General features: G+C 41.6%; 1 protein-coding gene across 1 annotated transcript; it reads left to right on the top strand.

Moving 5' to 3' along the window:
* Positions 1–320: 320 nt before the first annotated feature.
* On the top strand, positions 321–13,384 carry txnl4a (thioredoxin-like 4A). Its single transcript, XM_067981956.1, has 4 exons — positions 321–561; positions 6,032–6,207; positions 8,286–8,389; positions 11,643–13,384. The coding sequence occupies exons 2-4, from the start codon at positions 6,055–6,057 to the stop codon at positions 11,812–11,814; spliced, it is 429 nt and encodes a 142-aa protein (XP_067838057.1). The 5' UTR covers positions 321–561; positions 6,032–6,054; the 3' UTR covers positions 11,815–13,384.
* The last annotated feature ends 534 nt before the right edge of the window (positions 13,385–13,918 follow it).

The raw sequence follows: 13,918 nt of genomic DNA, 5'->3' as shown, positions 1-13,918 counted from the left end.
GGAAAAATAAGTGGGAGGAGACTCGTGTGGAATATAAACCCCGGCACAGAACAGCTGGACCGAGCGGACTGTTTCTGCGCTGTAAATTCTATGTAATTCTACATAAATACCAGTTGTCGCAGTGTTGAGGTATTAACGGGGGGGGGAAATAGAGAGAATTCACTGTTGCCGCATTCATTCTTCTCCTTTTAAACAGTCTCACTCCATTTGACGGGTTTGCCTGCGGTCCGAGCGCGCTCCATTCTCCAGAACTTTCTCGCTGTTTCCTGAACCGCGGGCTTCCATTCCGACATCGCGATAATACCTTGCGGATCCCGCGCATGCGCCCAACCCATCCACCGCCATCTTTAGTAACCGGGGAAAGGAGAACTGAAGGAAAAGAAAGGCGGAGGAATAAATCTCACTTTTGTTTATGAAGAGAAATTTTAGTCGTGCTCGCAGGAATAAATCCGTGTCAAAATCTCGACAGTTGGAGGACGGCGTGCCCCAGATATCGGGGTTTTAACCGGAGTGGTGGTGGTGGTGGTGGAGGAGGGGGGGACGACGACCCGTGTCGGTGAGGTGAGTGCAGCAAACCGGCGACCTCGGCTGTTTAATCTCCATAGAAACACCGCCCGGGCTTTTATCCTTTGCGGTTCAGTTGCATTGATCGTCGTTTCTAGTGTATTTTTTTTTCTTCTGTCTCACTCTGGGATTTGTGGAGGGAGGCCGGAGGCTCGAACTCGGGCCCACCAGCTCCCGCCTCAGCAACCTTGTGGCGGAACATCCTCCTCCCCGGGGGAGGGGGGCGGAACATCCTCCTCCCCGGGGGAGGGGGTTGGAAGGGAATGGCTTAATCATCCCGGCTGCTCTCCAGATCAACCACAGAGAGCCGGGAGGCTGCGCTTTAACCAGAGAAATAACATCTTGTTGGGATGCGGGATCGGCATCGGCATTTGCAGCTTGGTTACTTCACACTTGCATTTAAACTCTTCCCGCCCCCCCCCCCCTCCAATGTGATACACACGAGTTTGCCAACAGTAATAAACATTTCAGAGCAACTTTTTATTTTAAAAGGTTGTTTTGAAGAGTTTTTTTTTACAGGCCCCACTATCTACCCCGGCTATCTGTCACTGAAACGGCTCGTGTACATGTTTTGAATTCAAAAGCGCAGAGGCTATTTCTATCAAAACGCGTACACGAGTGAGAGCACTGGCTTCTGTTGATCTAAGGACACGGCGATCGCGAACAACAATTTATACTTCAGTGTCAGCCTTGCTCAGTTGGTAGCACTCTTGCTTCTGAGTCAGAAAATTGTGGGTTCAAGCCCCACTCCAGAGAGATTTGAGCATCTAAGCTGACACTTAAGTGCGGTACTGAGGGAGGTGCCTAAACTGAGGCCTTCTCTGCCCTCTCGGGTGGACGTAAAAAGTCCCATAGGAACAGGAGTAGGCCATTTAGCCCCTCAAGCCTGTTCTGCCATTCAGTGAGATCATAGCTAATCTATGACCTAACTCCATATAACTGCCTTAGCTCCATATCCCTTAATACATTTGGTTAACAAAAATCTATCTATCTCAGATTTAAAATTAACAATTGAGCTAGCATCAGCTGCCGTTTGCGGAAGAAAGTTCCAAACTTCTACCATCCTTTGTGTAGAAATGTTTCCTAACTTCGCTTCTGAAAGTCCTGGCTCTAATCTTTAGGCTATGTCCCCTTGTCCTAGACTTCCCAACCAGCGGAAATAGTTTCTTTCCAACCTTATCAGTTCCCCTTAACATATTGAAAACTTTGATCAAATCACCGCTTAAGCTTCTAAATTCGAGGGAATACATCCCTAGTTTTGTAATCTCTCCTCGTAATTTAACCCTTGGAGTCCAGGTATCATTCTAGTACATCTATGCTGCACTCCCTCCAAGGCCACTATAGCCTTCCTAAGGTGAGGTGCCCGGAACTAAACTTAGTACTCCAGGTGTGGTCTAAACAGCGCTTTGTATAGCTGTAGCATAAGTTCTACCCCCTTGTATTCTAGTCCTCTAGATATCAAACAATCCATGAGCCTTTTTGACTAAGGTGGGTATATGGAGTTATCCCAAGGCACTATTCAAAGAAGAACGGAGGAGTTGGTGGCCTGGCCAACATTTATCCCTCAATCAACATCTATTTTTCTCATTGCTGTTTGTGAGACCTTGCTGTGTGCAAATTGGCTGTACTACATCACAACAGTGACTACACTTCAAAAGTACTTAATTGGCTGTGAAGTGCTTTGTGAATTCCTGAGGTCATGAAAAGCGATTATATAAATGCAAGTTCTTACTTTTATATAGCATTTTTCACAAAAGATCCCAAGCTGCTTACCGAAGGAACTGTGAACAATGAGCTAGGATTAGAAAAGAAGTTGGGATGATCGAAGGCGTATCTATAGAAATATTTTTCTGTGAGAAAGCTTCTGTTAAAGATAGGGAGAGGGGTAACAAGGTGGAAGCATATAGGAAGGACATTCCAGATTGCAGGGGTGAATGCTCTGTCAACAGTGGTGGGGAAAAAAGGGAGAAACATAGCAGGCTTAAGAATTAGAAGAGCAGAAGATTTGAAGATGAGGATATTGAAGTAGATGTTCTGAGGGCAGGGAGCTAGTGGAGGTTGACAAGGAAAGGGAAAATAGGTGTGCAGGACAGGCTTTGTATTCAGTAGAATTCCATGAACATCCCCATCCTCAACAATGGCAGAACCTAATGTGTGAGTGAAAAGATAAGGCTGAAGCGTTTGCAACCATCTTCAGCCAGAAGTGCCGAGTGGATTATGCTTCTTGGCCACCTCCTGAGGTCCCCAGCATCACTGATGAGTCTTCAACCAGTTTGATTCACTCCACATGACACCAAGAAAGGCTATGGGCCACAACAACATCCCGGCTGTAGGGCTGAAGACGTGCTCATGAACTAGTCGCACCACTAGCTAAGCTGTTCCAGTACAGCTACAATACTGGCAACATGCTATAGACAAAGCTAAGCGATTCCACAACCAACAAATCAGATCAAAGCTCTGCAGTCCTGCCACATCCAGTCGTGAATGGTGGTGGACAATTAAACAACTGACGGGAGGAGGAGGCTCTGCAAACATCCCCATCCTCAATGATGGCGGAGTCCAGCACGTGAGTGCAAAAGACAAGGCTGAAGCGTTTGCAACCATCTTCAGCCAGAAGTGCCGAGTGGATGATCCATCTCAGCCTCCTCCCGATATCCCCACCATCACGGAAGCCAGTCTTCGGCCAATTCGATTCACTCCACGTGATATCAAGAAACGGCTGAGTGCACTGGATACAGCAAAGGCTATGGGCCCCGACAACATCCCAGCTGTAGTGCTGAAGACTTGTGCTCCAGAACTAGCTGCGCCTCTAGCCAAGCTGTTCCGGTACAGCTACAACACTGGCATCTACCCGACAATGTGGAAAATTGCCCAGGTATGTCCTGTCCACAAAAAGCAGGACAAATCCAATCCGGCCAATTACCGCCCCATCAGTCTACTCTCAATCATCAGCAAAGTGATGGAAGGTGTCGTCGACAGTGCTATCAAGCGGCACTTACTCACTAATAACCTGCTCACCGATGCTCAGTTTGGGTTCCGCCAGGACCACTCGGCTCCAGACCTCATTACAGCCTTGGTCCAAACATGGACAAAAGAGCTGAATTCCAGAGGTGAGGTGAGAGTGACTGCCCTTGACATCAAGGCAGCATTTGACCGAGTGTGGCACCAAGGAGCCCTAGTAAAATTGAAGTCCATGGGAATCAGGGGGAAAACTCTCCAGTGGCTGGAGTCATACCTAGCACAAAGGAAGATGGTAGTGGTTGTTGGAGGCCAATCATCTCAGCCCCAGGGCATTGCTGCAGGAGTTCCTCAGGGCAGTGTCCTCGGCCCAACCATCTTCAGCTGCTTCATCAATGACCTTCCCTCCATCATAAGGTCAGAAATGGGGATGTTCGCTGATGACTGCACAGTGTTCAGTTCCATTCGCAACCCCTCAGATAATGAAGCAGTCCGAGCCTGCATGCAGCAAGACCTGGACAACATCCAGGCTTGGCTGATAAGTGGCAAGTAACATTCGCGCCAGATAAGTGCCAGGCAATGACCATCTCCAACAAGAGAGAGTCTAACCACCTCCCCTTGACATTCAGCGGCATTACCATCGCCGAATCCTCCACCATCAACATCCTGGGGGTCACCATTGACCAGAAACTTAACTGGACCAGCCATATAAATACTGTGGCTACAAAAGCAGGTCAGAGGCTGGGTATTCTGCGGCGAGTGACTCACCTCCTGACTCCCCAAAGCCTTTCCACCATCTACAAGGCACAAGTCAGGAGTGTGATGGAATACTCTCCACTTGCCTGGATGAGTGCAGCTCCAACAACACTCAAGAAGCTCGACACCATCCAAGATAAAGCAGCCCGCTTGATTGGCACCCCATCCACCACCCTAAACATTCACTCCCTTCACCACCGGCGCACTGTGGCTGCAGTGTGTACCATCCACAGGATGCACTGCAGCAACTCGCCAAGGCTTCTTCGACAGCACCTCCCAAACCCGCGACCTCTACCACCTAGATGGACAAGAGTTGCAGGCGCATGGGAACAACACCACCTGCACGTTCCCCTCCAAGTCACACACCATCCCGACTTGGAAATATATCGCCGTTCCTTCATTGTCGCTGGGTCAAAATCCTGGAACTCCCTTCCTAACAGCACTGTGGGAGAACCGTCACCACACGGACTGCAGCGGTTCAAGAAAGCGGCTCACCACCACCTTCTCGAGGGCAATTAGGGATGGGCAATAAATGCCGGCCCTGCCAGCGACGCCCACATCCCGTGAACGAATAAAAAAAAATCAATCGGACAATGCGGAAAATTGCCTAGGTAGGTCCTGTCCACAAAAAGCAGGACAAATCCAACCCAGCCAGTTGCTGCCCTATTACCTACTCCCAATCATTAACAAAGTGATGGAAAGAGTCGTCAGCAGTGCTATCAAGTGGCACTTATTCACCATTAACCTCGCTGATGCTCAGTTTGGGTTCAGCTCCAGACCTCAGTGACAAATGACTTTGAGGTTGAAATTTAAGTAAAAGAAAATGTGAACGGTAACTGCATAGGGAACGTATAAACTGTGCAGATGGACATTTCCTTTTTTAACTTTCTGTCTCTGTACCATAATCCTGACCCAAGACTGCCTAAAAACAATGCCATGAGGGATCAGCTAGTTTACTTTTACAAATGAACACTTAAGTCGTTGCTATTCCATCTTATTTCAAAATTAGAATATATCGTGCTTTCATCCATCCCTTCAGCGAATTAAGTTTTTTAAATTGCTACGGTACAACTCTAACCAAATTGATCCTTGCTCTCCAGATCATCTGGAGCACAAACTCAGTAGTGAGCTTGTCTCGTCGGTTGCTGACCTATTGACAGTCTGTGAACCAAGGGTTAGCTGCAGCTAGGCAGGGAACATGCAATTACAATTTGTTAGTAGCCCTAGCAGGAATGCCAAACCTTTGAAATAAGTTCTAAAGTTTTTAACTCCCCAGCTGATTGTGTGGTCCTTAGCCATACAGACCAGGGAGGTTCCAATTTGGTCACTGGTCTAATCTGTATTGTGCTGAGTGGGAGGGAAGAAGGAAGAAAGAAAGCAGAGGAGTACGTGGCTAGAACCTTGGAATTGCATCCTAACATAAGAGTAGAACAATAAAGGGAGACAATGAGAGGGGAAAATTCTATATTTTCAATTGGTAGAATTGCAATGTTAATTACTTGACTACCAGCAATAGCAGTTGTGATTCTGCTCTATAAATGCTTTTTAAAAACAGTAGTGTCCCTGCTACTAGTTATGTTACTCTGCCCATGTCTTTAGAATTGATTTCTTTAGTCCCTATCAACTCTTATGGTGCATGCACAGAGATTTTAGTCATAAGGTGAACTTCTTTCTAATTCAGAAGTAATTGTACTCCTTTCTTATTTACTTGTAATAATAGGAAGTTATACTGACACAGTTTTTTTTGTATTAGAAGTTGTACAACTCTTTGTCAGGATGTCGTACATGTTACCACATCTCCACAATGGCTGGCAAGTGGACCAGGCTATTCTGTCGGAGGAGGATCGTGTCGTCGTCATTCGGTTTGGTCACGACTGGGATCCAACTTGTATGAAGATGGATGAAGTGTTGTACAGTATTGCTGAAAAGGTAAGCCTTTGAAAATATCAAAGAATGCAGCAAAATTTAGTAAATAGGATAGATAATGGAATCTTTACTCAAAGATGTAATAGAAAAACATCTAGAAACCAAAAATATAATAGAGTATGTGGCGCAGATTTCAAAAGTGAAGGTCATGCTATTAAATTCTTTGAAGAAGTAACAGAGCAGACAAGGGTAATGCAGTAGATGTAATATATTTGGATTTTCTAAAGGCTTTCGATAAAGTACCGCATAGTAGACTCGTGACTAAGATCAGAGCGTGTTGAATCGGGACAAGTAGCTGAATGGATAGCAAGCTGGCTACAAAACAGAAAATAGTAGGGTTTAAGGGTAGTTACTCAGACTGGCGAATGGTTGGAATTGGTGTTCCATAAGGATTTGTGCTGGGACCATTGTTGTTCACTATTTACGTAAACGATTTGGTCTCGGAAATTAGAAGTACAATTTCAAAATTTGCGGATGACATCAAATTTGGGGGTATAGTTAATACAGAGGAAGAATGCGACTAAAGACAAACGTGCAGAATGTGTATGTAATTGACAAATTAATTTCAATATAAATAAGTATAAGGTGGTGCATTTTGGTAGGAAGAATAATAAGGCCACATACTCCTTGCAAGATAAGACTCTAAATGGGGTAGAGGAGCAAAGGGATCTCGGGGTGCCGAAATACACACCACAAAGTAGCGACGCAGGTAAATACGGCCGTAAAAAAGCAAACCAAGCACTGGGGTTCATTTCTCGAGGGATAGAATTGAAAAGCAGAGAAGTTATATTAAACTTGTATAGAACCTTGGTTAGACTACACAGAGTACTGTGAACAGTTTTGGTCTCCTTATTATAAAAAAGGACAAAGAGGCACCGGTGAAGGTGCAAAAAAGATTTACAAGGATGATACCAGAACTGAGAGGTTATATCTATCAGGAAAGATTCAACTGGCTGGGGCTCTTTTCTCTAGATAGAGGTCTTTAAGATTATAAAAGGGATTCATAGGGTAGACATAGAGAAGATGTTTCCACTTGTGGGGAGACCAAAACTTGGGGCCACAAATATAAGGTAGTCACTAATAAATCCAATAGGGAATTCAGAAGAAACTTCTTTACCCAGAGAGTGGTAAGAATTTGGAATTCGCTGCCACAAGGAGTAGTTGAGGTGACTAGCATAGATGCGTTTATGGGGAAGCTAGATAAACGAGAGAAAGGAATAGAGGCTTATGCTGATGGGGTTAAATGAAAAGGGGTGCAGGAGGCTCGTGTGGAGCATAAACACTGGCATGGACCAGTTGGGCCGAATGGCCTGTTCCTGTGCTGTACATTCTATGTAAAAAAATATATACTCTGTTAAACTAGAATGCCAGAAAAATGTAAATGATTCAATTTCAAAAGTTCTTTGTCATGATAATACTTTATTTTTTAATTATATAATTTTTAAGATAAGTAAATTATCCAACTCTTCACTTTGCCTGGATTCACTGCAAAAGGAGGCAAGCAGCCTACATCCAAACCTCTATCGGTGCTCTCCTTTGGCCAGCCGAAGAGTAGTCTACCTTCAGTTGTAAAGTAGTACTTTACAACTCTATCTCATTTTTCTCTCAATCCATCGGGAAAATGCTGTAGTCTCCACCGAGTGTTTTACGCTTGTTCTAGCTCAAATCAGGCACTGAGTGGAGTGGCCCTGAGCATTAGTGCTCCAATTCTTATCATGCCATCACCGTGTTCTCCCATTGAGCACTAGTTTTGTTAAAACCAGTATCAAGCTATCATTTGCAATGCTAATTTTGAATATTGCATGACTTTCAAAGATATCATGCAAACATGAATGACTATTAGAGAATGTAAAATAAAAGTGTTGTGTGTATAAATATGTAGGCCTCTTTTAATTAAAGAGTTCTGATATACCGTGATTTCCAATATACATGTTTATGGCTCCTTTATAAACACAGGACATGTATAAAATGCTTCTTTATATGACCTCTTAAGTAGCCTAATTTTTGGTTCCTGAATAGAGTTATAAAAGTTTATTCATATATAATAAATCTATAATCAACGGTCATGGGTTTTTTTTTAGGTGAAAAACTTTGCTGTTATTTATCTTGTGGATATCACAGAGGTACCAGACTTCAACAAGATGTACGAGTTATATGATCCATGCACAGTTATGTTTTTCTTCAGGTATGCATAATCACAGTTCTAGAGCAACTAATGTAACAAGAATAAATGAGAACCATTAAAAAACCTTGTTAAGATTTTGTATTTTTGGTAATTGAACAGACGGGGACTGATGGTTCTGCAATATGCAAAGGATGGTAGTGTTGCCTACATCAAACATTCCCACGTCTGGCATTCTGCATGAGTTAAGATGTGATTACATTGCCACGTTATTGATAGTGTAACTCCCCATCTGTCCCTGAGGTGTAGCAGTGTGATGCACTTCCTAAATTGAGGGGAAAGTAGAAGACCCCCAAAGAAAGCAGTTTCCCACCTCTTCTGCTTGATACTGCATGTCATATAACTCCAGTGTACTGTCAAGCTGAGTTTAGAAGTGCTCATGGACACTTTGTACCTCCTGGACACTAAACTTATACGAAGATTATTTAAATGTCTTGAGTGTGTGGATGTTCCTGCCCATACTTGTTTACGGGCTGACAGTTGGATTCATAGACGGACAGTATAAACTAGTTGCAGCCAGATGAAAATCAGTATTGTAGGAACTGATCTGAGATTGGCAGTTATGATACAACTGCAGCTTTGGGTGCGCTGCGCAGCTTCACTGTCCTCAACACTGAAGATCTGTTGTAAGCCCTGGCTACTGTTTACCACCTGCTGCATCATTGTAGAATTTCCATCGCTATTTATTTCTACAGGATCTGAAAGTTTCCATCTTATGCAACAATTGGACTTACATTGGGCACCTGCATTGTTTACAATTAGTCTGAATAAAGCACTAGTTACCTGAGTGCATGCTGACTGTACATGCTGATCTTACAGACTGAACACACGTGCTTTCTCCAGATCCAGCTGCTTTCTGGCTGACAGATTTCAGACATGTGCCAGTAAGATATTCGCTATCTTTCACCTTAGCTGATATTTCCTCGGGGAGGAGTTATTTGCTTCTGAATATTTTCCTCCAGTATATCAATGCACCACTTGTACCTCTGTGTTGGTTCCTTGGCAACATGGATGTTAAGTAACTCCAGGGACATCTTGATTACTGTTTTCATCAATTTTAGTGCTGAATCTTAAAAGGATCCTCGTGGCAGCTTTGAAGAGTTTCTTGCCATTCAAGGGATTGTTCCAGAGGAGAAAAGCATCTTAATTCTGTAAAACCAGAAGGTCACTAACAGTCTTAACGTTCAGGTCATTAGTGCTTCATTCAAACTAACTGTAAACAATGCAGGTGCCCACTGTAAAATCAACTGTTGCAAAAGATGGAAACAGAATTTTAACAATGGCAGCACTTTAAAGCAGGCTGATGATTTAAGATTAAAGTGCTGATGAGGGAAGAAACTGAAGTAAACTAAGGTGAACATGCCGTGATTTGTCGCAGGATGTTGTACTGCAATAAATTACTTGCCCTCTTCAAATCTGGTTTGAATAGAGAAGGAGGTTGGCTGGGAGCCGGTCATCTTCTTGCCCTTCTTGACAAAGAATGTGGGAGGGTGGTTTACTGTCCCAGTGTTGACTCAGGAAGAATTATTACTGTCTTCATTAACAAACTATCTGATCTGTATAGTCTCTAAGTTTCTTCTGACAGTCCAAACCACAAATTTATTTTCTTAAGGTTTTCTCACCTTTTTAGGTTTTTCTTTTGACCTTCACTTTTTTAGACTATTAACAAAATTACATTCTTACCTGTTATTTTTGCCTGTAATGTTTTGAGTTCTAAGATTGAAATTATATCCTGTAGTATGCGATTCTCGCTACTGGGTGGCACTGTATGAAAGCCACATTGCAGCACATTTAAAAATCCATTACAGCCCTTGGTTTCTGGACTGCACCACTCTTATGAATGAGCACTTCAACACCAAAACAAATTATAGAATTTCTATTAGATCAGTCATCTGACGAGTGGAAATTTTGACCCTTAAAAGGGCACTTGGGATTGTTATAAAGGAAAACATTGTAAGTCATGAGTAACCCTTTTTTAAAAATTTTTTTTAAAAATTGTAATGCAACTCCAGTGTTACATCAGATGGCGTGAAGTCCACCCCCTCCAAATCCATTAGTATTCTAATTTATATAGTGAACGCACGGTATGTACTGATCTACTTCAGAACAAATATATTTTGGATTATTTTCCTTTCACTTTATTTTTGTCTTCATGCACTAATGCCAGTAGAGGGCTGTCTTGAGACTAAGTCCCAGGCTTCTGCTAGTGCTGTTTTGTAGCCAGCCACTAAGTAGATCAGAGTAATCTGGGATCACTGGTCCTCTGGTTTTCCTTTTCATTCTCTCTTAAAGAAGCACATGGCCTTAATTCAGTACTTAAATTATATGGCTGAGATGGTCAGCTTACTGCATGAAAGGATAGTGCCATGTACTTGTGTCTGATTGATGCTCTGTGGCATGGTACCATGTACACCAGAGACATTCTGTGAGCTAAATATGGATTTCTTTCTCCGTTTATTTCATAGTACTATCTTGTTACAGTCAAGTGTGTGTTGTCTTACTGCGTTGCACTTGTTAAAATGGTCTTTTGCTCTCACCTATAGATTGTTCTATTTCTGTTAATGAGCAATAGATTGAATTTTAAAACGGGAGCTAATTCTGTATATTTAAGTGCTGACTTGTTGAAAAATTTAAATTGGTAAAGAGAGGGTCATTTATTTTTTGAACAGATTAGGTACTGTGGAAAAAGTATTAAAATTTTTATTTTGTTTTACTTTGACATTTTGCATCCCCTCCCCAAGATTTGAATCCTTAGGGTATTCCACAAATACTGGGCACTGTTCAGTACTTCATCCAAGTGACCATTAGTCACGTGAGCCTTGGCAGGAGAGGGGACATCACAGCCAAGCCCAGTTCTCTCATCCCTCATACACGCATGCATTTCCAGTAAACTAGCTGGACAGTAATCAGGAGTAGGATCTTTAGTACATTTTTTTTTCTTTCCCCCCCCCCCCCCCCCCCCCCAAACTCGGGTGGTAAATCCAGATATAGCGCCTCAAATATCAGTTGGGCTGAGAGAAGCAATCATCGCAGTTTGTGATTCAAATCTGGATTGTCTTGGTCTGTGTACTCTTATTACTCACTGGATAAACTCACTAATGGATTGTCAGAGCTCTTGTAGCAAGCTTTAATAATTGGAGAATTCACAGAAATTGCAAAAGATTACATTATCAAAAAATTAGACTGTCAAAAACTTGGAACAGCAGAAAGCTTTTGTGTGTTTTAATTTTTCTTGCATAATTTTTGCTCTTTCCAGAAACAAGCACATCATGATTGATTTGGGCACTGGTAACAACAATAAAATTAATTGGCCTATGGAAGACAAACAGGAGATGATTGACATTGTTGAAACAGTTTACAGAGGAGCACGCAAGGGAAGGGGTCTTGTGGTATCTCCAAAGGACTACTCCACTAAATATAGATATTGAGTCGATCTATGCTCAGTTGAACAATCTGCCATATATATCATCGTTGTACATGAAGTACCAACCTTCAGATATCATCTGTGTTTAGACGTTTGCATTGGATACCTTCTCTTTTATATTATCTACTGCAAGATTTATAAACTAAATATGAATGGAAAGTGTCTCTTTTTTTTCCACCATGTTTTCTGTTACCCTAAATAGAAACCTTTGATTTACTTACCGTTCATTTTTTAAAGAAGACTTGATGTTACATAACTGTGTCCTGAACATGGTTACAAATTATATTTTTGGTACAGTACTTTGAATATTTGAATCACTATAGTTTGCTTTCTTGACATCCAAATAAAAATTGAAGAATGGCACATGATTGGGTTTAGGTTTTCCGATCATAACGCTGATAGGAACCCATTTAAAATAATGGGCTTCTATTGGCGTTCTGATTGGAAAAACATACGTCATAGTCCCCATTCTTAACAATAGTTATGTACTGTTATTATGTTTGTTTTTTTAACCAACTATATAATAGGCTAAATTTTCAGCTAGCATTGGGAAGAAAATACAAAGTGTAATTATTTTAAATGTTGACAGGCATCACTATTATATCAATGTTTACAGCCGTTATTCTTGGCCATATACCAAACCTTTACATAGCATTTAATGTTAGTTTTCCCCAAACAACTGTCTGCCTGACTGCCTTTTATAGATATGGGCCCTGGACCACAGTCTTCAAACTCTTAATGAAATGCATAGTAACAAACCAGTCACAATATACTGACGTAAACAATATATACTGTCATTTTATACAAAAAGACAGTGTGGAATGGGAATAGTTTGGATTTATCCTCGTATAACTTGATTCCCCTATAAGCTACTGTCTTGGGCTGTGCCAACCAGTTAATTTGGAAAGCAACAATTTAGATTTGATAAATGGGATAATTGTCTTTGAAATTTTGTAAACATGGTACAATTTCTTGGTTAAATGTATTGTTTCTTGCATGTGTGAACCTCAACTCCTTATGTTTACAATTTTTTTTAAGCTATCATATGGCAGTTGCCTTTCCAAAGGCCAAAACTATAGAACCTTTAGAAGTATAAAAGTAATGTTATTTAGTGTTACTTACTCAGATTTATCGTATATGTCACCAAGAAGGTGTCTTGCCTAATTTCATGGACACCACTTAGAAAACAATAGCACTAAATTTTTCCTCTGTGAAGTGAATTGTGTGAATCTTTGTGTTAATGACATTAAGTAGTATTAATAGATAATTCCATGTCTATGTAGACAAATATGTTGTTCTTGGTTTCTTCATAAAAATGGAAGTAATACCAATATCGCTCGGGACTGTTCGGACCAAAGTGTCATTTTGCAGTCAAATGTGAGACTGCTAATTGTAATACCCTTATTTAAAAATGCACTGCACATCTCCAGGAATGTCAATTGCAGTAACCAATCCTATTGTGTAATATTTCTGATTTTTGAGTGTTAACTAAAATTTCAAATACTCAGACCTGTGCTACTGTGCGGCAGCATTTTGTAATTTAAGTAATAGTACAAGAAAACTTAGTTCTCAGATTAGCCGCCGTCTGATGTCTTCATATAAATAGTGTCATTAGCCTCCTACAGAACAAGCTCATAGTAACTAAAATGTGCACATTATTGACACCAGCAGGTGTAGCAATTCACCAGGCTTCCAGGAGACATGAAGGTTAAAATGGTATAGAAAACAACTTGCATTTATGTAGCACCTTAACGTAAAATGACCCAAGGCACTTCACAGAAGCACGGTTGGGGAAGGGTTTAAAGATGGAAACAGCTGGAGGGGAAGGGGAAATAATGAGTCAATGCCTCTGTTACATTTCCCAATTAAATTTCAAACATTGCCTCCTGTTACTGTACCATCTAGGTATTGTATGGTGGCCCCTAGATGGTAGCATTAAAAAAAAATCTAGTTTGAAATTTAGATTGAACTGAAAAAAGATGACAGCTTCTTAATTTGTGGATGTAAAACTTGTGGACTTCCTCAAAGGATGTGCATGAGAAGATTGATATTAAACCCATCGAGACAAATGAGCTAATTATGTTTCAAGCTGTAAATCAAATAATTAC

The sequence above is a fragment of the Heptranchias perlo genome, chromosome 3, assembly GCF_035084215.1.
Source record: "Heptranchias perlo isolate sHepPer1 chromosome 3, sHepPer1.hap1, whole genome shotgun sequence".
NCBI lineage: Eukaryota > Metazoa > Chordata > Chondrichthyes > Hexanchiformes > Hexanchidae > Heptranchias > Heptranchias perlo.
This window is presented reverse-complemented; position numbering and strand designations above follow the sequence as displayed.

Coding starts and splice junctions, on each gene's coding strand:
- txnl4a (XM_067981956.1), top strand. CDS start 6,055: ATGTCGTACATGTTACCACATCTCCACAATGGCTGGCAAGTGGACCAG. Junction 6,208..8,285: donor TGTACAGTATTGCTGAAAAG/GTAAGCCTTTGA, acceptor GTTTTTTTTTAG/GTGAAAAACTTTGCTGTTAT. Junction 8,390..11,642: donor ACAGTTATGTTTTTCTTCAG/GTATGCATAATC, acceptor TGCTCTTTCCAG/AAACAAGCACATCATGATTG.